Below are 26547 nucleotides of genomic sequence, written 5' to 3' on the forward strand. Positions count from 1 at the left end.
TCCAAATACTTTTCACCATATTTTGTATATTTTTATACTATGATATTTTAATTATTTTTCCCCTTTAGCATTCTACTATAATCAGAATAATATCATATTTAATACTATATTTGATTTTGCATTCGTTCAAAGTATAATCTAAAGTTTTTTTTTTTGTTAAAAATTTACCCATTTTTTAATAATTGGTATTTGTATTATATGTCATAGCAATTAAATTTTTCTTCCATTTTAACTTTAATATTTCAATTAGTTTTCTCTTTTAGTTTTGCTTCCCAGTAAAAAAGTTGGCTGCAGAGAGAATAAAAAATGCGGAGGGTAATAAAACTAGTGTACAACATTAAAAAATGTGAAGGATTTTCTTGTAAACGATCAATATTTTTAGAAATTATGCAATACTTTAATACACAAAATCAAACAATGTATAAAAAATAACTTCAGCATAACTAATCTCAACGTTACTACACTATTTTTATACTTCCTATCAAACGACTTTAGTGTATTGTAACACTAAATTTTATGTAAGTAATAAAATAGTAACCAAATAATACAATTCTAATGCTAAATTTTATACGAGTATGAAAAGAAAAAATGATCAGTGGATTTGGCGCGGGTTTCGTTAGAAGTTTCAATCGATGGGGTCCCTTTGGCCAACTACTACTTGTGAAAAAGTCTAAGCATTAGTGTTAGGTGTACTTGCTTCTTTCTGCCATTAGCGCCTCCAATTAGGAACACGTCTTCATTATTCTCTTTCCCTTTGACTCTTCTCTTTATTTATTCATATATACACGCAACCCCTTTTTTCTCCATCCAATAATTTCCCATAAACCCTACATTTCTTATAACTTTTCTCTATATTTTATGAGCAAATCCCCTTTTAATATAACTATTTGATCCAAATCTTCACAACTTTCGAACCCCATAAAAAAAACTACTTATAAATTTCTTCCTTTTTTTTCCCTTGAAAATTTTGATCATGGAAGCAGGGACGATCTCTCGGCTTCTTCAACCAATGAAGCTTCAAAGTTCAAATCTTTCCAATTTCAGCTCTAACTCTTCGATGTAAGCTTTTTATGGGTCATTCATTTTTTTTTGTTCTCGGAAATTCATTTCGGTTTTATACCTAGAAGCTGACCATTGTCAATTCTATGGGTTTTGATCCAATGATTTGTTAGCAAGATTATTTAATCTATTGTATGTCAACTGTTTGAAACTCAGAATCTTGCTGAAAGATGTTCTTTTTTTTTTCTTTTTGCTGCTGGGATTAATTTTCTGATGATTTGAGTTTTCGTAGGAGCCTGAGGTCATATAGTACTGTTTTCACCAGACATATGAAGAAATTGTTGGTTTTACACTAATTTGAATATAAGTTAATCATGTGAAGTAAATGCTTCTTGTACAAAAAATTAGATTTTACTCTTAACGTAACGTAACTCTTAACATATGCAATGCAACATAGTAGGGATAATTAAATAAAGGGAGTGTATTAAGTACAAAGTCATAGAACTTTAATTGGAGAAAAGATCCACTTTCTGTTTGAGATATGTTTGCCTATAAGAAGTAATGCGAGTCCCTCTGTAAATCATATCGTAAGTCTCTGTCTTGGCAGGTTCTGCCCTCGGACAAGGTTAATGCCTGCTTGCCATGTCTCACATGGTGGACAAGAAACGAATCCTACCGAGCAGGAATTGTCTATGGTTTTATCTTCAGAAAATAAGAAGAGCAGTGTATTTGGTGGATCGTCTTTACATCGTCCAGTGCACAAGAGAGATCCAGTCGGCAAAACGTTTTGCTCTGTTGGGGCGTATACATATCCCGGGAGCATTGCTGAATCTCCTTCACAGACAACTGAAGAAAAGATTGGGGTGCTACTTTTGAATCTTGGAGGACCAGACACGCTTCACGATGTTCAGCCTTTCCTGTTCAACTTATTTGCTGACCCTGTATGCTAGCAATCAGTCTAATTCCCTTGTTTCTTCTAAGCTGAAGATGTTGAACAGTTAAGTTAGATTTGTTTGTGGTTATGCTAATGGTATCATTCTTTTGTTTTTTGGTGGGCAGGATATTATACGTCTCCCTAGATTATTCCGATTTCTCCAACGCCCATTAGCACAGCTCATTTCTGTTCTCCGAGCCCCGAAGAGTAAGGAAGGGTACGCTGCAATTGGAGGCGGTTCCCCTTTACGAAAGATAACAGATGAGCAGGTAAAGAAAACCCTCAGTTTTATTTTTGGTACTATATGATAAAAAGCTCTTTTTTTTTTCCATATATGGTGGAGTCGTTTTCAACATGTTATAACCCTCTTAAGCTCACTATTATAGGCTAGCGCGCTAAAAATGGCACTAGAAACAAAGGAAGTTCCTGCAAATGTCTATGTTGCAATGCGTTACTGGCACCCATTCACCGAGGAAGCTGTTCACCAGGTAGGTCTAAAATGCCTTCTTTTTTTCCTTTAGCAGTTACATCTGTTTATTTCTTGATCACCTCTTTGATCTTGTCTGTGTCTTCTCTCATGTGTTTAGATTTATATCTAGCCAAGTTGAGTTGATAATGGCTTGCATTTATTCTTTTTCCTCGTTTTCATGTCAGTATGCATGTATTCTAGTTGTTCTTTAAAAAAATCCCCTTGATATTTCAAATAAGTCCAACTTGTGTTAAGAGTTTGTATAGGGGCAGAACTTCAAGAGAACCACCTAGATATCAAAACTGAAAAATGTAAGCCATCTTAGTATTAAGTAAGAACACAGATTTCCCCATAGGGCTTTGGTCTAGTGGTAAGAGCGCAACATGTGATGTGGGTTAGGCGCACGACACGGGTTTGAACCCTATGACAAACAAAAGCTCGGTATTTAAGTGGAGAAGGGTAGAGGGGTGGGCCTATTATCAACTGAGTTTCGAACTGTCAAGTGCCTACATAACTGCAGCTTCAATTTTGGCTATGGTAATGATGGAAATGGTTTTGGTATTAGACTAGTCAGAAAGGGGACGGCTAGCTGTCTAGACTGCATTTCGGGAGTTTGAAAACCATCCAAATACAACCAAATCTACAATCCCCGGTCCTCGGAATTGAGCTTCCAAAGGGGTGCTTGCTGGAGCAACTCAACGAGATGTGGGTTCAATTCCCGCTATGCCTCATCCTAGTAGGTGTTTCATGTCTGTGCCAACGGGCCAGCTAAACTTTGTAAATGATTTTTTCCTATCTAGAGTGAGGGAGCTTCAATTTCTTAAGAAGAACCGAGACATCTCAAGTGTGGTTCTGGAGCCGAGGCCATGCACTCCATTTGTCCTCAAGAATTTCTCAGTTATTGAAAAAAAGTAATAATAAAGAATCACTAATAATAGAGGAAATAATTCTGATTGATAGAACAAAAATTTGTAGGATCTTAAGATCATAACTTTTTGTCCTATGAGTCCTTATAAAAAAATGTCGTTTTGCCCTATGAGCTATGTTGCGCGGAGTCTCCAAAATGCTGCCGCACCCATGTCGGATCCTCCAAAAATGCACTACTTTTGGAGAATCCGGCACGCACCCAGCAATATTTTCGGGGAGTTCGAGCAACATAGCCTATGATCTTCTCTTCAATGTTTTTGTTTAGATTTATGATAGAAGTGGTCCTTATTTTTCTGGAACCTGCAGCTCATCTGCTGCAAATTCGCTTTTAATTTACGGTATAATGAATGTAAACAACGGTATACCTTTTGGCCCATCCTTTTCCATTTATGTTTATGCATAACCTGTATTACATGTTTTTACAAGTGATGTATGTTCTGAGCTCCTGTCGTATTTAGACATTTGAGTTTATATCTTTAGAATAGATTTTCACCAATTTCAACTTTTCCTGTAGTTATGCAAGTTGTAGGTATGTAATGTTTCTTTTTTCTTCTTCTAGTCTTATAAAGTTCTTATGATTTTACACTTAGACCTGGGATCCTAAAGCAATCCTAACCAGGATTTGATCCTAGAAAAAAAAAAAACTTCTTTAATGAGTAATTTTTGAAGAATTTTTTGTTGGGAAAAGTGGCAAATTAAAGATATAATAGATGACATTTCTAGTGAATGGATGCCTATTGAATTTGATTTTTTGTAGCTCACCACCCTCTCCTTCACTTTACACCCAAAGGGGAAATAATAAACATAAGAAAGAAGGAGAGAACACCTCTCTCGATCTCCAACCCTTATAGAGTTTTAGTGCAGGTAAATAGCAGAAGACTTCTGCACTATATGCTTTTGCATCGTCCTCATTATAATGAATATTCATTTTATAGGGGTACCTAAAGTAAATCAGTTGGACTCCTATCTTGTCTAGGAATGAGGACTATGATGATTACGAAATTTTCTAGTAATTAAATCGGATGCTTTCACAATATTTTCTTAGCAATTACAGATCTTCATATGCATACCAGTATGGAATCTACAATTTTATGCTGTGTAGATAGGACCAGGATGGGGGTAACCAACTGTTGGACATTGGATGTTTGTGTAGTGAATGGATGTCTGTTTGCATAGCAAAGCCTTATTGATAATGCAGTGTTTCCCTTAGTGATCTGTAATATACACTCTCAGCTTTATCTAGTAAATACATATGTATAATACATGTTAGATGTTGATAATTCTGAAAATCACCAGCTGTTAATTTGAGATCCTATATTTTTTTTGTCCTTTCATTTAAAAATCTCATGTGCTGAATGTCCTAGATAGTACATGCTTTATTCATATATCCAATCCCAGCAGCAGTCGTCCATTTTCGAAAGAAGCATCTGATTGAACAGCTGGGATTGAATGGGCCCGCCCCAGAATCACTCATCTCCTGCGAATGCTAAAATTATGTAAATCTTCTCTTTGATCTGAATTTGTGTTCCCTGTTGTGCGGCAGATTAAAAGAGATGGGATTACGAAGCTCGTAGTGCTGCCTTTGTATCCTCAATATTCTATCTCTACAACTGGTTCGAGCGTCCGTGCCCTACAAAATATTTTCAAGTAATTCTTTCTTTTCAATTTGGTAACTGCATGTGTGGAATGTCATATTCTTTCTTAATAATGTTACATATATATTGTTCCTGATTCTAAATAATATATGAACTCCTTTATCAAAATAATGTATGAACTTTGCTTCCTCTCAGGGATGACTCTTATCTGTCTAGACTGCCAGTTGCTATCATTGAATCCTGGTACCAACGACAAGGCTACATCAAGTCCATGGCAGACTTGATAGAGAAGGAGTTGCATAATTTCTCTAACCCTGAGGAGGTAGATTATCTTCTTATTCTTTAGTTGTATGGACTCAGTTCCTGTCCGTCATGTTTATACTTGTAATTGATGAACTCCTTTTTACTATTATTGAAACTGGGAGTAGCTACCGTGGCAACATAATGACAAGTTTTTGGATGATTTTAGGTCATGATTTTCTTTAGCGCCCATGGAGTGCCAGTTAGTTATGTTGAAGATGCTGGTGATCCGTATAGAGATCAGATGGAGGAGTGCATTTCCTTGATAATGAATGAGCTGAAAGCTAGAGGAACTAACAATCATCATACCTTGGCTTATCAGGTTTGTCATTGGATCATGTTTTCTGCGTTACACAGTTCTTGACATTCTATAATGCCATCTGCATTGAGCTCTCCCTTATGGTGGCCATTGCGTAAAGTTATTATAGATAATAGATTAGAAATAAATGTAGATTACACACTGTAATCAATCTACATCCAGTTGTGCTTATACTGATCAGTTCATGGCAAAGTTGGAAATAGTCCATGTTTTCCTCTTTAGCCTTTTCTGTATGGGGGTTGGGGGGCAGAACGGTGGGCTGGTGGGGTATTGAGAAAGAATAAATTGACCTTTGTCCCATGTTCTATTTTGATTTTGTGTGTGTGTGTGTGGGGGGGGGGGGAGTGGGCTGGTGGATTTTGAGAAAGAATATTGATACCTTTGTCCCATGTTAGTTCTATTTTGTCAGTCCAAAAGGATGGCATTTTCCTAAAATTGCGAAACTTTCCCCCCAACAATTCTGATATTATTTCCAATTTGATATGGCATAGTTTCAACGATATCCATTATAACATATTATTCCTATACATGTAAAAGTTAACCAGGTCCATTACAATGCGAAGGATGGATTTTTCTTCCTGTTTGGTGTTGAATTTAATCTGATATAATTTTTTTTTGGCATTCTAGAGCCGAGTTGGACCTGTACAGTGGTTGAAACCATACACTGACGAAGTTCTTGTTGAGCTTGGCAAGAAAGGTGTAAAGTCTCTGTTGGCTGTTCCAGTAAGGTATACATCCTAGAGCCACCTGAATTTTCTGTTCTCAGTTTCGTGCAGCTCTTTTAATGTGGTGCGATCAAACTCAGTGTTAAGAATTTATTGGGCAATATTTTGTTAGGTTCACATCCCAGTATTAGACTTACATAAAGCTATTTCCTTACATTTGTTGGGTACTGTTTCAAGGCTATGATGGTCTCTAGCCAGACCCAATTTGCTGGAGATGTGATAGGAAAGCCACATGACTGATAGGATGGTATTATCCCAATTATGTAACATAACTTTAGGCATCTTTGCAAATGGAAGCTAACTTTTGTGCATATATAGAGATTGAAAACTTGAGATGATTCAACTACAGAAGTGAGATGCTACTTTCTTGACTTATCAAAAGAAAGATAAACAAATTAATAGCAGTGAGATGCTACCTGAGTACAACAACAAAAAACAAATTAATAGCAGTGAGATGCTAACTGAGTACATTTCTCAAAATTCTCTGCAGTCTCATATTCTGGGTCAAGTTAAGCGAATCCTCGTTATGCTTTGAATCTTTGAACATTCATCAAATCTTTTGTTGGTAAGTTGGATATTTTAGGTCCTATAACTTATGAATTTCCGAGCACAGGAGCTGCATGCAGCTATCTAACATATGCCAAGCCAACCTTTGGTTTGAGTTACGTTATAGTTGTTGGAATTTGAAAAGGATCAAAATTTTGAAAATGTTAAGCACTTAAATATGAGAGAGTTAAGCACTTAAATTATCCTCCCCCCCCCCCGAAAGTATTATGGGCTTGATTGTTGAAATGACAGTTAAATACTTCTTGTGTCTCTTTAGACTTTCTTAATACTTGCACAAAGATGTTTTTTCTCTTGGTTTTCTTATTGATATCTCGTATTAATGTATGCTTGCTATTGGAATTTCAGCTTTGTGAGTGAGCACATAGAGACTCTTGAAGAGATTGATATGGAATACAAGGAATTAGCACTTGAATCAGGAATTGAAAATTGGGGTCGCGTTCCTGCTCTGAATTGCACCTCATCCTTCATAACTGATCTGGCAGATACAGTTATTGAAGCATTGCCTTCGGCTATGGCAATGTCGACGTCCACTAGTACAGAGGAAGAAGTTGACAATGATCCAATGCAATATTTTATAAAAATGCTTTTCGGATCACTATTAGCATTCGTTTTTCTGTTCTCACCAAAGATGGTATCGGCTTTTAGGAAGAACATCCTTTAGGGAAAGACAAAAGCTCCTTTTCAGTAAGGCAGGAGGATTAGTACAGAGAGTAAGAAGGCGATATTTCATATTCGTGTTGCCACCTGAAAGTTTCTTAATTTTGTGAGCAGTTTACAAGTTTTGTTCTAATTAAATATATTAGATATTACTTTTGTTAGAATGGATACAACAGTTTCGAAGTGCTAGTATTCTGTTTGGACTCGATACTTGTACATAGAACATGAACACAATCAGAAATACAATAATCTTTGTGGCCTTGGGTTTCGACCCATTAGAAGTTGTCTTGTACTTTTCCAAACCTATGAACTTCCTTTTTCTTTTTATTTATTTATTTAGAAGAATTAAAAGCTACTGTAGGCTTTCTTCTATTATACAGTAATATTTTTTGGTTAAGCATTTATAAGGAAACCGGCAAGGACAAATTAATTAGCACGGTTGCAAGCCGTGGAAGCAGCTTCTAAACATGCAAAGTAAGCTTAATGTGATCTAGCTTTCCTCAAACCTATGAATGTGCATAGCGGAAGTTTAGCTTCTAAACATGCAAAGTAAGCTTAATGTGATCTAGCTTTCCTCAAATCTATGAATGTGCATAGCAGAAGTTTAGTGCTGAACTTTAGTAAAGCATCTCTATAATCAGCAAATGAGGTGGCACGATTTTTAATGTGAATATGATCCTTACGATCAACTTTCTTGCCAGCTTATGCTCTTAAATTGAAACTGTTAGAAACCAAAGCAGGCCTAAAATAGTTATCCACTACCTAGCAACTACTATCCAATCGGAGTTAAATGGCATATGATCCAAGATGCTCTTAAACTATGCAAAAAATCTTAATTAGGTACTTTCCAAGTCAAAACTCACGAACAAAGTCTTGAACTCCCTCTGTCCCAGAATTTATACGTACTTTATTAAGGACAATCAAAACCTCAAATTGCCAGAGAGATCGCAAGAGTTGAACCAGATTTGAAAGTTTGTCCAATTTGGTAACATCACTCTCAAGATACAATCTCTAGTTCAGCAAGAAACTTTTCTTTTCAATTAAACAGCTTTAACTTTAAGACTGTTAAAAAGAGAGCCGCACAGGAATTATTTTGATTCCAGAGGAAAATAAACATATAGCAAGCAACAATAATCGCGCAATGACATGCTTGATGCCGCCTTATTGAAGCACATATATTACTCCTAACTCAGCCTTTGAAATCTTTAACAGAAGGCTCATCCTCTGCGTACATTGTACCTGCTAAACATGAAAATTGAAAATCTGTATCTCGTTGATACGTGTTATCCGCTCAAAGTAGAGATTGGCAATGACCTATCAAAAGTGATATAAGTCATTTCTTTGAAACCTAATACTTGGAGACATTCAGACATAATAACCAGTAATCGTGAACCCTCGTCCTATGATCTCCCCAGCACAAAACCAAGCAAAACATTCAAGGCCAAAAAGAGCAGCAATGCCAGCATCCTCGATTTTCAGCTCCTGTCTGTGCTTCCACAAGTGCTTGACATCATCAAGTTCCTTCCAGAATGCTTGATAACGACCAGGAATACTGTCCCAAGAAGCAGACAGATCATTAATACAAGATGAATGTGAAGGAATAAACTGAACAGGTTTTCTATCAGGTGACACAAAGAAGCTCAAGTTTTAACCTTTCCAATCTGACATCATCCAACAACATGCGAGAAGCACAAAAGTCTTTGCAACGATTAACTGTGGCAAAGTGGAAGCGTAATATGTTCCATACGGTCCAGCTTTAAACACAAACCCCCCCACTCCACCCCCCGATCAAATAAATCAAAAGACCTAGTCACTCTGTCCCACTTAATTACATACTTTACATGTGGTTTATCGCGAAATGCTTGGGGCACATATAAATACTCATTTTCCACTTTCAAGAATACAAATCATCACACATCAAATTTAAACTATTCCATGACATATACCCCAGCAAACCAAAACCATATACAGAATTCCAACAAATATCAACAACAACAACCAAGTGAAACCCCACTAGTGGGGTTTGGGGAGTATAGTATGTACGCAGACCTTACCCCTACCCCAAGGGGTAGAGAGGTTATTTCCGATAGACCCTCGGCTCAAGAAGACGAAAAAAGACAATATATCAGTACCATCCATAAAAATCTTAGAAAAAAATAACAGCATCACAAGAACATAGATGAAAAGCAAAACAATAACCGGTAGATAAAGCCCGGCACTAAAAGGAACGAAAGAGTAATGCGAACCCAATATTAACCACTTACAGTCTAAGACAAAACCCTAACAGACTAGCCTCACTCTAACGCGCCGTAGAAATATGCACAACTACCTCCTTACCTACGACCCTAATGCTCGACCTCCATAACTTCCTGTCTAGGGCCATGTCCTCGGTAATCTGAAACCTCGTCATGTCCTGCCTGATCATCTCTCCCCAATACTTCTTAGGCCGCTCTCTACCCTCGCATCCACCAAAGCCAGCAGCTCGCACCTCTTTACCGGGGCATCTAGGCTTCTCCTCTGAACGTGCCCGAACCATCTGAGCCTAGCTTCCCGCAGCTTGTCATCCATGGGGGTCACGCCTACCTTCTCCCCAATATCTTCATTCCTAATCTTATCCACCTTAGTGTGCCCGCACATCCGCCCCAACGTCCTCATTTCTGCTATTTTCATCTTCTGGATATGAGAGTTCTTAACTGGCTAAGACTCGGCCCCATACAACATAGCCGGTCTAACCACCGGCCTATAAAACGTATCTTTGAGTATCAACGGCACTTTTTTGGCACTTTCTTGTCACACAGGACTCCAGACGCTGACCTTCACTTCATCCACCCCACCCTAATACGGTAAGTGACATCCTCGTCGATCTCACTTTCCCCCTGTATAACCGACCCAAGGTACTTGAAACTGCCCCTCTTGGGGATGACCTGTGATCCAAACCTCACGTCCAATCCCGCTACCGTCGGCTCGACGCTGAACTTGCACTCTAGGTATTCCGTCTTAGTCCTGCTCAACTTGAAACTCTTAGACTCAAGGGCCTGTCTCCAAGCCTCCAGCCTCTCGTTGACGCTGCCTCGCGTCTTATCAATCAGAACAATGTCGTCAACAAATAACATACACCATGGCACCTCCCCTTGAATATGACGTGTAAGTGCATCCATCACCAGGGCAAATAAGAATGGGTTGAGCGCAAATCCTTGGTGTAACCCCATAACAACCGGAAAATGCTCTAAGTCGCCTCACACTGTCCTAACCCGAGTCTTAGCTCCATCATACATGTCCTTAATCACCCTAATGTAAGCAACCGACACACCTTTTGCCTCCAAGCATCTCCATAAAACCTCTCTAGGAACCTTATCATATGCTTTCTCCAGATCAATAAACATCATGTGAAGATCCTTCTTCCTATCCCTATACTGCTCCACCAACCTCCTAATAAGGTGGACAACATCCGTGGTAGAACGCCTCAGCATGAACCCAAACTGGTTGTTTGAAATAGACGCAGTCCTCCTCACCTCACTTCTATCACCCTCTCCCAAACTTTCATGGTATGACTCAGTAATTTGATACCCCTACAGTTGTTACAGCTTTGGATATCATCTTTGTTCTTGTACAACGGAACCACCATACTCCACCTCCACTCCTCCGGCATCCTATTCGTCCTGAAAATAACATTAAACAGCCCAGTCAGCCACTCCAAACATGCTCTACCCACACACCTCCAAAATTCTACCAGAATTTTGTCCGGCCCAGTAGCTCTGCCCCTACTCATCTTTCGCATAGCCTCCACGACCTCTGCAACCTTGATGCGCCTACAATACATAAAGTCACGGTGACTCTCGGAATGCCCCAATTCACCTAGCACAATATCCCGATACCCTTCCTCATTTAGAAGTTTATGAAAATAGGTCTGCCATCTCCGCTTAATTTGGTCCTCCCCCATCAATACTCTATCGTTCTCGTCTTTGATGCACCTCACTTGGTCCAGATCCCGAGCCTTCCTCTCCCTCGCCTTGGCTAGCCTGAATAACTTCTTCTCCCCGCCTTTGTCCCCCAGTTACTCGTACAGACGAGCAAAAGCCGCAGTCTTAGCCTCCGTGGCCGCCGGCTTCGCCTCCTTCTTAGCGGCCTTATATCTCTCACTGTTCGCTCTCCTCCTCCTCGCCAGTGCTACCTACTAACTTCAGGTACGCCGCCTTCTTCCCTTCCACTTTACCTTGGACCTCATCTTCTAGAATAAAATTCAATTATATAAGAGGAACTAAGTCCAATCAACATGTCACGGTAAACAGGAAAGCGAGAGCTCAAGCATCATTCCACTAAATGGGTCAAGTAGTTTAATAAGTAGCATATGAATTAGAGATAGTTACCCTTCTCTCAAAATTGGTACACTCACTAAACATTTAATGGTAGTAAGTACTGCAGACAGGCAGTAGAATTTGTCCGACTTTGGCCAATTACATTAGAACCTTCTTTTCTTTTCAGATATATAAAATCAAGTTACAACATGTGGGATGGCGCAAAACCATCAAAGAGTAACACCCAATAACTCATCCTTGCTAAGTCATCAACAAGTTAGAGTAGAGCCATAACCTAACATTCCTAGAGAAAACAAGAGTAAAATCTCCGGAGGTATCTTATTAGCACATACACCAGACTTTTTCATTCCCTCCATCATTCTGAACTCAATCTGAAGTCAAAAACCCAAAGTCAAACAAGAGTAGCTGCTTAGAACCTAGCAGAAAGACACTGGCCTCATCCAGTGTATTTCAAAAGGAATAGCTCAAGGAAAAAAGAAAATACTTCTAGGTATGCATACTTCTCCAAGCAACCGCGGCAGGTTAGAAATTGGAATCGAGATACTCAAGGCGTTTGGACAATATTTGGTTGAAGTTGAAAGAACAATATTTGAAGTTGGAAGAAGTACCGGAAAAAATCTGCAAGAATTTCCTTCCCTTGGTAAACTGTACATAAAATTCGCTATTAACAAAAAGATCCCAGATAATTCTCCAGGGTACTGCCTCTATTCATACAGAAGAGCTAGATCACTTTCAAGTCAGATACAAGATCAAGTGATCAACTGACCACGCCCGAATCAGTGGCCTACACAGTACACAAGTTACAAATTAATGAGTAACAACCAATAGCCAGAAAAGTGAATTACTACATGATGCCTGTTATTTTACTAACCAACACTTCTTTCCATATCTTATCACTCTTTTGGCATCTGTTCCAGACTTAGTGTCAACATGTCCAGATGTTTAGCTAGTATCTAAGCAACTCAAATCCATGTTTAGTCTAGGTTTTGACAATTCTACAATAATACTACAACAATTACACTTGAGTCCCAAACAATTTGGGGTCGTTTATATGAATCTTCGCGGATAATTCTACAATAATATCCTAACTTCTTTTTATGACGATGGTATCCAGACTAACTTGCATATACATTGACTATTTCATTCGGTTACCTGCTACCTCTCACCCGCACAATTACATGTAAAATTGCGCACCAAGACTTAGGCGGATGGGAAGAAATCACCTAATGTTTTTCGCCTCCGCTGGATTTTGAATCCTAGACCTCATGATTCTCCTCACTTCATTGACCATCAGGCCACACCCTTGATAATAGTAAACTAAATAACATTCCTATAAGTTCTTTTCCTAATAAACACCTCTTCTTCTCTAAAATAGACTTGCACTTCAAACACATAAAATATCTTGTGCATATCGGAATTTTCCCCTTCCATGCGATGAAAGTTTAACATACCTATTTTTGAGAAGAAAAAGAAAATATATATGTTAAAATAAAAAGTTTAACATACCTATCAAAAAGAAACACTTTAATAACTTAAGCAACTATAATAAAAAAAAAATCTTATGCAAATATAATAATTGCATGTTAAATGAAGCAAATGTAATAAGTTTACATCCCCCTTACTAAAAAACAGGCTTTACATCCATGAAATCTTTTATAAACATAAGGCATTATATGTTATTGGCTTCACTAGAGTAAAGACATCTAAACTTTGGAGACCAGCTCTAATTTCCAAATAAGACATTTTCCTCCCAATCTTTCAAACAAATTCTTTTTTTTCTCCTTTATCTTTTCAATTTCCCTTGGGAAATCCAGTGTTTTCTATTCTTCAATATCTTTTATCACTTTCTTTAGTTTGTCTAAGAATCATTTACCGTACTTTTTCAACCGCAATAAAATATTTATTCTCTAGCATTGTGTTATAACTGAGAAATTCCCGAGGGCTAGTGGTGCACGACTAAGTTGCTCCGGCATGGCAATTTAGGTGCCGGACCCAAGTCGACACCACACAGGTGTGGGTGTGGGTATGAGATCCATACCGGATCTAGTCAAACGATTTTGGGCATTTTGACAACGACGGACAGAAAAATTCGAGACGAGAAATAAATTGATTCCCGAAATCAGAACCAGAACTAGGGTAAATTTGAAGAAAATGGCATTACCTTTTCTAGGAAATCAATCATTTACTTTCTGCTTCTCCTCTTGATCGAGGAGAAAGAGCAGCAAAGAGTGTCAGTTGAGATAAGGGAAGACGGAGCGTTCGACAATTTGGGAAAGTGCAAGACCTTTGACTTTGTTTGAATATTATTATATTTAATAATATTGTACCTTTTCGTGAAAGCTTGACACAAGTCTGATTTTTATAATAATAATTAGAGATCTAATTTAAATTATAAAACTTAATATTTAATTGTAAATGAAAGATAACTATAAAAAAGTTAACTTGTAGGAGAATCCGAGAATGGACGAAAATCAAGAAATCATGTCTACAACTTGAGAATAAAAAAGAAATCTATACTTCACAAGAAATAGGTAAGTATTCCACAAAATTTCTCATAATTTAGAGATATTTTTATAATTTTGTTTTTGAAATTATTTTTAGCCGGATCCCTGCACCCATATCCATACTAGGATCTGTATCCTAGAATCTTAGAATTTACATCTCGAAGGATCCGACCTCTAGATCCACACCTAAGGGTGGCATGTGGGCCGGTTAGGATCGGGACCGGCCCAGGACCACAACCCAAATGGGCGGTGGGCCTAAACGGTCCTAACCGGATAGGACCGGGACCTTGAGGAGGTGGGCTGGGTAGTGGGCCGGTCCTATAGGGGAGGCCCGCGAGACCGGGACCGGCTGAGAAGTGGGCCGGTTCAAGCGGTCCTAAACGGGCCTATCCGGGTCCAACAGATAATTTTAAAAAAAAAAAATTGACTGTTTGGCCATTTAAAAACTAACTGTTTGGTCTGCCAAAATAGCCGTTGGCTATTTGCAAAATAGCCATTTAACCCCCCAAACTTTGTTTTAACCCCCAAACTTTTTATAATTACACTTTTCCCATATTTTCAACTATAAATACCCCCTCATTCTTTCATTTTTCTCACAAAATCATCAATCTCTCTCTAATATTCTTCTATAATTGCTTACTTAATTGTTACATTTTGTGCAAAATTGTGAAGTTGGTGAATTGAAGTCTTCAAGTCTTCAACGATAATTAATTTTCAACAAGTTGTTCGTCAAGTCGGTAAACTCGTTCCAACTCTTAAGTTTTAATATTATAGTTTTGTTTGTTTTATTTACTTTGCTTGATTAATTAAGATGGTTTATTCCTTAAAAAAAATGTTTAGTAAAAATAAGAAAAAATCCAAGAGTGGTGAATCTAGTGGCCAATTTGTTCCTCCTCCACTTCCCCCGGCTCCCCGACCCAAACCTGTTACCCGTCCTACACCTCCTATTCTTGATAGCGATAATAGTTTATTACAATTTACCGAGAGTCAATTTTGCCATAATATTGCACCCGGTGAACAATTAAACCATGAATATATGAATGCTCTTTATGGTAATCCAACTATTGATGAAAATGATGATGAAGAAATAGATTTTGATGAAACGCAACCGGATGACAATACACCCACTAGTCCTGCTCCTGAAGTTAACCCAACTAATAATAATCCAAATGATGCCTCGTCTGTCCTACTTTTTCTAGACAACCTTCTAAACGGGCAGAAACATCTCTTGTTTGGCCCTTTTTTATTCAACTAAGAGAAAAAAATAGGGCTAAGTGTAAAACTTGTGGCAAAGAGTTAGTTTTTAAATATGTTGGAAGTCGGGGGGACGGGATGTTTGACTAGACACATATTGCTACACCCTCAAGATAAAGCTAGATATTTTCGTATGGAAGCTTTGGCCGAGGGGACAAGTGCACCTAGTCAGACTGACCTTAGTACCGGGTCAAATCAATTTCAACCGGGAATTAACACAGTTACCGGTAGTATTTTATATTATGATCCAAAAAAAGATCGGGAAGAATTGGTAAAAATGGTTACTGTTATGTGCTTACCCTATAGTTTTCCTTCTAACCCTCACTTTGTGCATTATATTAGAAAAGTTTATAATCTTACTTATAAAGGTTTTCCTCGCATAACCGTAAAGAGCGATATTTATAAATATAAACATGAATATGAACAATATTTGCGCTATTTATTTACTCATATAAATTGTCGTGTTGCTATTACAACTGATATTGGTAGAAGTGGTAATGACTGTGATTACCTTACTGTTACTAGTCATTGGATTGATGAGGATTGGATAATGCAAAAGCGCATTATTGCTTATAGAATAATTAATTCACGTCACACAGGGCAGTTTATTTCTAGCACGATTACGGATATTTGTAGATATTTTTGCATTAATGATAAAATAATGTCAATTTCAATGGATAATGCTACTAGTAACACAAATGTTGTAGCCTTGCTTACCACTACACGAAGTCATGCATTTAGTAACATTTTTCATGTTAGATGTATTTGTCATATTTACCATTTAATTGTGGGTGATGGTATGCGAATTTTAAATGTTGAAATTGAAAAGGTTAAAATGGCTCTTAATTGGCTTTTTTATTCAAACCGTAAAAGTAAACTTAGAGAATATTTTAAAAGATGCGATGAATTTGGCCTAAGAGAAAGAAATGTTCCTAAACCTTGTCCGACTAGATGGAATTACATGTATGAAAGTTTAGTTGTTGCATATGAATATAGAAACCCCATATACTCAACGTTTAATGCTCATGTAAGTGATGATGATGAGCACCTTACAAATGCAGATTGGGCTAATGTTAAAATGCTTGTAGATTTTTTAGAAAAAATTTCATATTGCTATAAATGAATTTTCTGGGCAATATTACCCTACTATTTCTAACTGTTTAGTTTATATTGCAGAACTTGCAAATTTATTTGATCATTTTTCAGATGGTGGAGAAATTTATCAACTTGCTATTGATTCTATAAGAAAAAAGTTTAAAAAATATTTTTTCCCTATTCCCCCTATTTACGGTGTTGCTGCATTGTTAAATCCTACTATGAAATTAGGAGGTCCTCAGTTTTAGTATGAAACTGTTTATAATGGTTTAGCACTTGAAGGTGAGGAGTTGTCTAAACTTCCGGACGCAATAGCCTCAATTAAAATAAATGTTCAAACAATTTATAATGCTTATCAAGTTGCATTAGATCATGCTAGACCAAATGTTCCAACTCCTTCTTCTAGTTCTCAATCATCTAAAAGAACTGCGGGAATAAGAGCACTTAGTGCTTGGGCAGGGTTGAGGGGTTCTCAAGGTTCTAGTACTAGTGATTTTTCACAACTAAATGAGCTTGAAGTTTATTTGTCACAGGAAATTGAGGAAGTGAATCCCGACGGCTCCTTTAATATTTTGGAATGGTGGAAGGACAAAGAAAAACACTTTCCGATTCTTTCATGGATGGCTCGAGACATTTTAACTATTCAAGCTTCAACAGTGGCATCAGAGAGCGCTTTCAGTCAAGCAAGACTTCAACTCGGTGATTATAGAGCGTCTATGAGGGAGAGCTTGGAAAAATCAGTACTTTTCAGAGATTGGATCCGTTCGAAAAGAAGAAATTTTGGACTTGCTGAATCACAACCAGAGGTAGACGAAGCTTACGAAGAAATGCTAGCTGAACTTGCGGAGGATGATGCTTCGCCTGAAGCGGTGATGACCAAGCTTCATTTCCGCCACCACCAACGAAAATTCCTCCGGACCTTGAAGGATTTATGAAATTTGTAAGAGATACCATGTAAATTAATATGTAACTTGTATTTTGGCACATCTTGATTAGTTTCTTTTTCTTCTCAATGGTGGTATTAGCACCTTGTTGTGCTCATTCCATAGGGGGGAGGAAGACTAAGAAAGATATTGCCATGATTTTTTAATGCTCTAATAAAATTATAACGCATTGCTTTGAATATCTCTTTAAAATATTTTTGTCTTTTTATATATCTTAAGCTGTATATATAGTATAATATAGTATACTATACTATATATATATATATATATATATAATATATATACTATACTATACTATACTATATATACATAGTATATAAGCCATATTCGATAGTATACATCTTAAGATATACTATATATACATCTTAAGATATATATATATATATATATATATACAGGTGACAATTCTATAATATAATTTACAAATTGCCTTAGATATTTTTATTACCATTTTTTTTCTCTAACTTGTATAAATAAAAATTTAAAAAATAGAAAGTATTCGTTGGGCCCACTTAGGCCCGGGACCGTCCCACTTAACCCGGGACCGTTAGTTCGTGGTCCCGGTCCCGGACCGGTTCCAACAAGAAGTCTGGGAAGCCCGGGACCGCTTAGGACCGGGCCCGCGAAGCCCACTTAGGACCGGGCCCAGCCCACATGCCACCCCTATCCACACCCGTGTCCGAGCAACTTAGGCGCACGATATGAACCTCGATGGATAACGGGCCTGTTCCTCTACCCTTCTCCAATTAAATACCAGGTTTTCGTTTGATGCAGAGTTTGAACTCGCGATGTGCGCTATTCATTCCCTAACATTCAGTAGTTGAAGTTGATTTTTAATCTTTATCTCCACGGCCTGCTATTACTACTTCTAATGAGCTCCTATTTCAATCTCAGGTACATAAGAATTCACAAATTTTTGACAAGTCGGCTGCATTAAATCAACTGGTATGTTGACAACATCACCAAATACATAAACTAATCACCCTTTTTTTCCTAGGTGGACTAGAATTTCATGTTTAAAATTTTTATAGGTCCATGAATGATCAAGATCACGAGGATTCATAACCTTGATGTTGTTTTTTTGAGAAGGATCTTGATGATTGTTTCTTCAACTTAATCAGATAGCAGAAAGTTGATAAAATGTTCTTCCACTTTATGAGCAAGGGAAGTTACCCCTCGACTATAAGCAAGTGATTTTTCAATCACGGACCATTTAGGTTCTGAATGAGAGGATAAAACAAGAAACATATACAACTACAAGATGCTGAGCAGTTTGCAGTCTGAGCACTATAGCCCCAAAGGTAACTTAGCTACCCCCAACTTGTGACTAACAAGAAAAAAGAGACAGGAAAATGACGAAGAACAGGTAAGGTGAAGAACAACAAACATCTCTAACTACCTCAAAAGACTAAGTATCCCATACATAAAAGGACAAAAGTTCTGAATAACAAACCTAGCTAAGCGAGTGTAGAATACTTGTTTTGCCAAATGCTGGCATTTCTCCACAGTAGGTGGTTCTTGAATATATTGCTTGTTCTGTTGCAATGTCTGCTTGTAGTATGCACATCCATGCTTGGTCAAGAACTTTGAAGCTTCAACAGCCTTTGCTTTCACTATAGGTAGTTTTGAAGCCATAGTTTCCTAATCAACACATAATAGACACTGAAAAACATCATCACCAGTGTTACCGAAGGAGGAGTGTAGAAAACTGCTAAAATCTGCCAGGGATCTGAGGACAAAGTGCAATTATATAGTGTGCCATAGCGAAGAATCACTCTGATAAGCATAAACGTGATCAAACTAAAACGAGCTATACACATAATTTAAAAAAAAACAATTATAACGAAAAAATAAAATTGCATTTCAAGTATAGGGAAGCAAAACTAGGTCAATCAAGTTCAAACCGATTTTAAAAAACTGATTCAAATGCAAAGATTTTTTTCCCAACTACTTTTCTTATGCTAAATATCTAATCATATACATCTATCACAACACATTTATCCATAACGTGTTTAAATATTAATCCATCACCTTTGTGGAGATGTTTACTGTTAAGTAATGCCTTCTTCAAAATAGAGATACCTTAGCGCCAAGGTGCCTTTGTTAAAGAGCCACTTAAGCAAAGTCAAGCGCCCAACCTATATAACATGTACCTAGCTTCACAGCTCAAACGCACTTCAAGCCACTATTTAATACGTAATTACTAATAATCATCACTAGACTTTGAAGTGACCGGCATCATACTTTCTATTAGGGGCAAAGCCATTCAATTTAACTATTAAATACCCAACTCCTACACATTTCAAAGCAATTGATTAATTCGAAATTATGAAAACTAAAATAAAATCTCCAGGGAATTTAGCTTCATAAGCGAGGGAGGTCACATTTCTACATCGCGCATGGAGCAGCTCACAAGTTCTAATGTTTTTTCATTTACCCTTTTAGAATTTCACATAATCTGAAATATCAATTGGAACACATAATTCAAAAAGAAGCAATTAGCCATAAGCAGAAAGAGAGAGACCAACAATATACAGAGTGAATCACACGCACTGACCTACAAAATTCAATGCTTCGTTCTGATGGCTCCTTGAGTTGCAGAGAGTGAGAGAGAAATAGGGTTTTGATGTAAGCTCAAATATATAAATTGTTGCGGCTCAGCTATTCGGCTTCATCTATAAATTTGGCTCGGCGCCACTTAGAATTAATTACAAGTGGAGTTGCACCTTGTTGGTGAATTAAAATTAATATCTGTAAGGACCCCTGAAGTTCCACTCAAATGAACAAACCTCCCTTAAGTTTAAGGACTGCTCAAAATTATCCTATGAGTACCTCCGTTTAGAGTGCAGTGACGTAGAGTGGCAGGGATGCTTGACCCAAAAACTAGTTTTGAAAATAAATAATTAAATTTGTATTTTTCAGGCCACTGGCAATTTATTTGATTCCAGACAGTTACAAATAACAAACAACGGTAAATAAGAAAGAGCGGAATAGATTAAACAGAACGATGAACCAGAGAAAATTTTTCTTAATTTCCAATTCCCGAGCAATCTCCGATCGCAGGTATGATCGAACTACAAAGCTAATGAGAAAGAATCTAGTACAAGATGATATTTTGTATACCAAGAAAGTTTTTTCTGATGTCCCTTTCTAGTCGTTTACAGTGGTAGGGAAAAAGCTGTCGTTCCCAAGTTTGAGTCAATACACCAGGAGATTAGGTAGTGGGGAGCCAGATCCTCGCTAGTGGCAACCTTTCCAGCATAACAATGATATCTACGATCTACGTATAAGCTTGACTGAATCTCTAGCTATACACATTCATTGTTCGAGTACTTAACCGTCCGATGACCATTATCCCATAGCGAAAGGACCTTCCGAACTCGGCAGCGGATCCCATCACTTATTTCGATCTCTGAATTTTAATTGTCACATAGGACTTTCCGGGCACGCCACATGGAGAGGGTAAATTTTACCCATACAAGGGAGAAGAGAATATCTTTTTCTCCTATAAAGAAAGTAATCCACTAATTAAGAAAGCAGCTTTATTTCTGTTTTATATTTACAACTTTTATATTATTTTGTATTTCAAGAGAACACCAATCAGGAAATGCACTACTTATTAGCTACTGTAGCAATTTTGGGGCCTTCTTTTTTACAGTGACTTATTGCAATTTAAAAATTTTTAATGTGACATTTTCTCGATCAACTAACCTCTTAACTAGTATTACTTTAAGAGTTTCTTTCACTATTATATGGATAAAATATATAGGTCAGGTAGTCAAATAAACAAAATCTGAAGGAGAATACTCATATTTATGATTGTTTATGTGAATTCTATGAATGTGTTTATGTTAAAACAAAATAAAAGCAGCAGCAATATTAGATAAAGAGACAAGGTTATGAAACAAGAGTTCTGCCAAGAAGAAGTCGCTGAATATATAACTGATATTTTGTTTGAACAAAATAGAAGCAATAGCAATAGCTAAATCATGTTTGGTAGGAGATTCTGTGAAGCAAAGAAAAGCCAATCTCAAGATAGATGACATAAACTGAAGCTTTTCATTTAAATGATCATCGTCCTCTGTCAGCAAAAAGGGCAGCATCTACAATCTTGACAATATCTGTGATGACCCGATAGTTTTGACATTGAAGGTCACTCGCTTGATTTGACTCATTTTGTCGAAAATTAGTATTTTGAAAGTTTGAAAATTTTCTGAGTTTGACCGTAAATTGACTTCATAGCTAACGTATTCGAATTTTGATGTTGAAACTTAAAATAGGTCTGTATCGCCATTTGAAACTTGTCTACAAATTTTGGTGCAATTCGGAATTGATTTGACATGATTCGTATGCTTAGATGTGACTCTAGTTGTTCTTGAGTTTACTTTGAAATTTTATTCGTTTTGAGGGTTGATTTGTAGGTGTTATTTTGGTATTTTGATCACACAAGCGAGTTCATATGATGTTATTATACTTGTGCTCATGTTTGGTTTGGAACCCGAGGGGCTCAAATGAGTTTCGGACGCGTTTCAGAAGAGTTTTGGATGACTTGAGCTGTTGGTGCATTGAACACTTCTGGTGTCTGATGCAGATCTCGCATTTGCGAGGTCTGGCTCGCAATTGTGAGCCCCGCTTTTGCGAAGAATTGTTCGCATTTGCGAGCATGGGCTGGGCTGGGTGAATATCGCATTTGCGAGGATTTTGTTCGCTTTTGCAAATTGTGGCCGTTCGCTTTTGTGAAGGAAGTGGTCGCATTTGCGATCACAGGCCGCTTGAGTCTGCTTCGCATTTGCGAAATTTCTGGCCGCATTTGCGATGGTAGAGTTTTCGCATTTGCTATCTAAATGTCGCAATTGCGAATTCTGGACTTCTGAGGCAAGGTTCGCATTTGCGACCCTTGTATCACATTTGCGATGTTCGTAATTGCAAACATGACTTCGCAATTGCAAATATGACTTCGCAATTGCAAACATGACTTCGCAATTGCGACATCTGCAACTGGGTAAAATAGGGAAAAATCGGGACTTAGCTCATTTTACACCATTTTTCAACCCTAAACACTCTAGAGGCGATTTTTCCAAGAGACTTTTCTTTCCAAATTCGTTGGTAAGTGACTTTAATCCATTTCTTTTTACTTATCCATTACTTTTCATGAGATTTCAATATCAAATTTAGGATTTCCATGGTAGAAATTAGGGATTTGGGTAGAAATTGAGATTTTTTGTAAAATTGAGATTTAGACCTCAAATTGAGGTTGGATTTCGAAACAAATTACATAATCGGAATCAGGGGTGAATGGGTAATCGAGTTTTGGTTCGAACCTCAGGTTTTGACCAAGCAGGCCCGGAGTTAACTTTTGTTGACTTTTTAAAAAATGATCAAAATTGAAACTCTTTCATTAATGGGTAGTTTCTAAAGCTTATTTTGAACCGTTTGATCGATAATTTGCTAGATTTGATTGGTTTGGAGGCTTGTTCGAAAGGCAATTTCGAGATTGGTAGATTGCTTGACTCGCGGAGTGAGGTAAGGGTTGGGTCTAACCTTGACTTGAGGGAATTTAGAATCCTTGAACTATGTGTTATGTGAATTATGTGGGGAAAATGGCGTATATGCGAGGTGACGAGTGTATATACGTCGTCATGATATTTGTTTCCATGTTTTCGTTTATCTCATGATATATGTTGCTTCATGCCTTAATTGTTACATGTTTATTTGACTTCTATGCCCTAATTATTATTTGACATTTAATTATTCTTGTATTAAATTATCCGTCCCTTCTATGACTCCCTGCTTATTTGCTACATGCCTCTACTTGCTTTACTTGCATACCCAAATTGTCACATACTTTATGTAAAGCCCCGTGAATTTTTATAATTAATCGGACTAATTTTGAGTTTGAGAATGCAGTGTAATTAAACTCGAGATATATGGTTATACGAATGGAACGAAGTCATGGGAGCACTTGTAATTAACTTTGGTATAGCTTAGAATTAATTATAGTTCCATGGAATAAGTATTTAAATTGATTAAGAGTATTTATTTTAGTAATAATTGAAATTGTTTAGTAAGAAAGAAAAAGGGAGAATCTGGGAACTAGAAACCATGTGACTAAGCTAATTCATTTGAAGAATTCGATAGATTTTGAAACAGACATTGGATTACTATGTGCCGAAAAATGGAGGGACAAGAAAATGTATAAAATGGAAAAGACAAGGAACAAAATAGAATGAATTTGAAGGAAAACTTACTTGTGATTTGCCAAAGGCAACGCAATGTGCAGTGAAGTCAGACCAAGGCGTTCAGGAAGGCGTCCAAATTTTTGTAGCGAAGGGACAGGTCACGCGATGGGGATGCGTCGCACCTGTCCCGCGAGAATCACTGAAGCAGCCTTTTTATAGGCTATCCGAGAGTGAGAAATATTATTTGGGTCAAGTTCTTTTGGGTTAGAAAGAAGAGAGAGCTTCCACTCCATTAATGCATCTTCAAGGTAAGAATTAAATGTCTTTCATGGTAGATTTGGTTCATTTATTACATCTCTTAACCCTCCAACATGATGAAATTCATAGATCTTTGAAGAAAATCTCAAGGACACTTCAAGAACTCAAATCTTGAAAATTCTAGGGTTTGTCAAAGAGGTAATCTCTTCACTCCAAACTTAGGTATTATACTTCGTGGTCGTAGTAAAGTGTATTTATGAAGGTAGAATTTTATTTAAACATCTATTCATGAAACCCTAAGAAGAGTTGGTTGGTAGGGATGATGAATAGTGTTGGGTCTTATTCGAACGATGTCATTTTGAGCTTCTAGTGGGACGACTAGATCCCATAATATGTGTAATGAAGGATTTGGAGTTAAAATTCAAGGATTTACCTTCAAATGATGAAATGGGGATTTTTGTTAAACTTATGAAATTGGACTTAAAGTGTTAGACACATAGTTGGGTCAGTTGGTATTGTTGTGACGCGTTATTAAATTATGTGAGTTCGTATATGTAGATTGTGACTCGTCGGCATTATTGGATCATTTGGGGTAAGGTTGGAAGCAATTTGAGGTACGTTGAAACTTATTACCTTCGGAGCTTTTCTCCAAACTCATATCGAAACACGATTAAATTGAGCTTCTAAATGTAAGTCCTAGCTCGTGGGGACGAGTGAGTTGGGATTGTACTATTTATTGCATCATAAAAGATTTGAGTGTTATGAATATTATTTTCTTGAAATGTATTCCAATTTCAAAACTAAATATATGAGGAATAGTACTTGTAGTATTTTGTTTTTGAAACGGAAATACGTGAGTTGTGAAATATCTTGAATTTAACTATTCTCAAATAGTTGATTTGGCTATGAATATCATCTTTGATAAATGTAAAGGTTTTGGGAGTTACTTAAGTTCACCGAGATTGACATTGGATACTTTTCCTCATTAGGTCATGAAACTACACGTGCCGGTGTAGGCGTAGAACCCACCTTACGGATGGGAACTACGGCAGAGTACTTCCCATTATGAGGTACTATTGTGCTACCTTATTAGCATGGCTGAGTCGATTCATGCGGCACAACGATGAGACGACCTGAGCAAGTAGGGTATATGATACTTGCCGCTAGGTACATAACCTAGTTGACTTTTCTTCGTGTCGGTGATGGTATAGTGCTCCCGGTAAATAAAAAATCTAACATGATTTTGTAAAGATTAATGTTAAAGGAAGACATTGAAATATGTTTTATCTTATTATTTTATTTTATTTTTTAAATTATTAATTAATATAAATGTTTCTTTCTTATATCAATTGTTATTGCATATCTTAAAACTTCTTAAGGCTTGTCCTATATTTTTGTTGGAGAACGGTTCATGATTCGTACTAGGCATGTGGAGATTAGGCCCTTCGGCCATATTTCTATTTTTATTTTCAGGGATTGGACTTGAGCAGCTCGGACCGCGTGGATAAGGCAGCTCTACATTTCCTGTTGATACTTTTGGTGAGACTCCACCCTCGCACCCGTGGAAGACTTTATTATATTATCATTCTTTTGAGCCATCGGGTTATGCCTTGGTTGACTATGTCATTCCGTGTTATAGAGATTCCATAGACAATAGTAGTATTCATTTTTGGGTTGTAATCCTATGGTTACTCATATGGCATGCATGAATGAAACTTTCCTTTTATCTTTATGAAGTTTTTTGTCGAAGTAAAATATTTTCTTAAAGATATTTTTCATATTTTGGGTTATATCTTAAAATGATTATATTTGAAGAGGCTTCCACACCCCCCTCCCCCCCTCCCCCCTATTAGGCATATAGATGAGTATTAATTTATGGGATGATTCACTTGGGTAGGGTAGAGTACCGAGTACCGGTCACATATTTTTAGGGCGTGACAAACTTGGTATCAGAGCCTTAGGTTCTAATTCGAGTCCTAGGAAGTCTATGGAATCGTGTCTGGTAGAGTTCTCCTTATTGGTGTGTTGTGCACCACACTTATATCGAGAAGGCTATATGGACATTATAAGAATACTTCACTCTTTCTTCTTATTCTAGAATCGTGCAATAGAACTAAGAAATATTTCCTAACTCGTAAGCTATATATATATTGGCAGAAGATGGTGAACACGCATGGCAGTAATATGAACCGGGAAGCTGCTCCTATACCCGATGCGGCTTCGGGAGGGGTACCCGCTAGACCTAGGGGCCGACCCCCAAGATCTGCAAGAGAACGGACCGTGCCAGTTCCAATGGCTCCAAGGATGGTCCAGGGGCTCGAGAAAGAAGTTGATGAGGCACCTGCTCCACCTTCAAAACCAAATCACTTGGAAAAGACCCCCACTGATATTAAAAAGGCTATGGATACTTTTGTTGATCTCATGGCTATGCAGACCCAACAGAACCTTTAAGTGGGTATTCAGGCACTCCAACAAGGAAGGATGAGAGCACCAGTGGTTGAGGAC

The 26547-nt window shown here is 37.4% G+C and overlaps 2 protein-coding genes across 4 annotated transcripts; one reads left to right on the top strand and one right to left on the bottom strand.

Annotated features, from left to right (window-relative positions):
- The first annotated feature begins 686 nt into the window (after positions 1-686).
- Positions 687-7773, top strand: LOC107817912 (ferrochelatase-2, chloroplastic). Its single transcript, XM_016643806.2, has 9 exons — positions 687-1059; positions 1607-1940; positions 2059-2202; positions 2320-2421; positions 4873-4976; positions 5120-5246; positions 5394-5546; positions 6171-6271; positions 7181-7773. The coding sequence occupies exons 1-9, from the start codon at positions 974-976 to the stop codon at positions 7494-7496; spliced, it is 1467 nt and encodes a 488-aa protein (XP_016499292.2). The 5' UTR covers positions 687-973; the 3' UTR covers positions 7497-7773.
- An 897-nt stretch (positions 7774-8670) lies between these two features.
- LOC107764659 (uncharacterized) lies at positions 8671-20868 on the bottom strand. Of its 3 annotated transcripts, none has more exons than XM_075245358.1 (3): positions 20729-20868; positions 19059-19246; positions 8671-9044 (listed from the first exon to the last, which is right to left on the bottom strand). In XM_075245358.1, the coding sequence occupies exons 2-3, from the start codon at positions 19238-19240 to the stop codon at positions 8858-8860; spliced, it is 369 nt and encodes a 122-aa protein (XP_075101459.1). In that variant the 5' UTR covers positions 19241-19246; positions 20729-20868; the 3' UTR covers positions 8671-8857. The 3 variants fall into 3 exon arrangements, with proteins under 3 accessions (XP_075101459.1, XP_075101457.1, XP_075101458.1); XM_075245356.1 differs by lacking the exon at positions 20729-20868 and adding an exon at positions 20163-20323; XM_075245357.1 differs by lacking the exon at positions 20729-20868 and adding an exon at positions 20163-20293 and having other exon boundaries at positions 19059-19267.
- Between the last annotated feature and the right edge of the window lie 5679 nt (positions 20869-26547).

Source organism: Nicotiana tabacum, chromosome 23 (genome assembly GCF_000715075.1).
Source record: "Nicotiana tabacum cultivar K326 chromosome 23, ASM71507v2, whole genome shotgun sequence".
In the NCBI taxonomy this organism is placed as follows: domain Eukaryota; kingdom Viridiplantae; phylum Streptophyta; class Magnoliopsida; order Solanales; family Solanaceae; genus Nicotiana; species Nicotiana tabacum.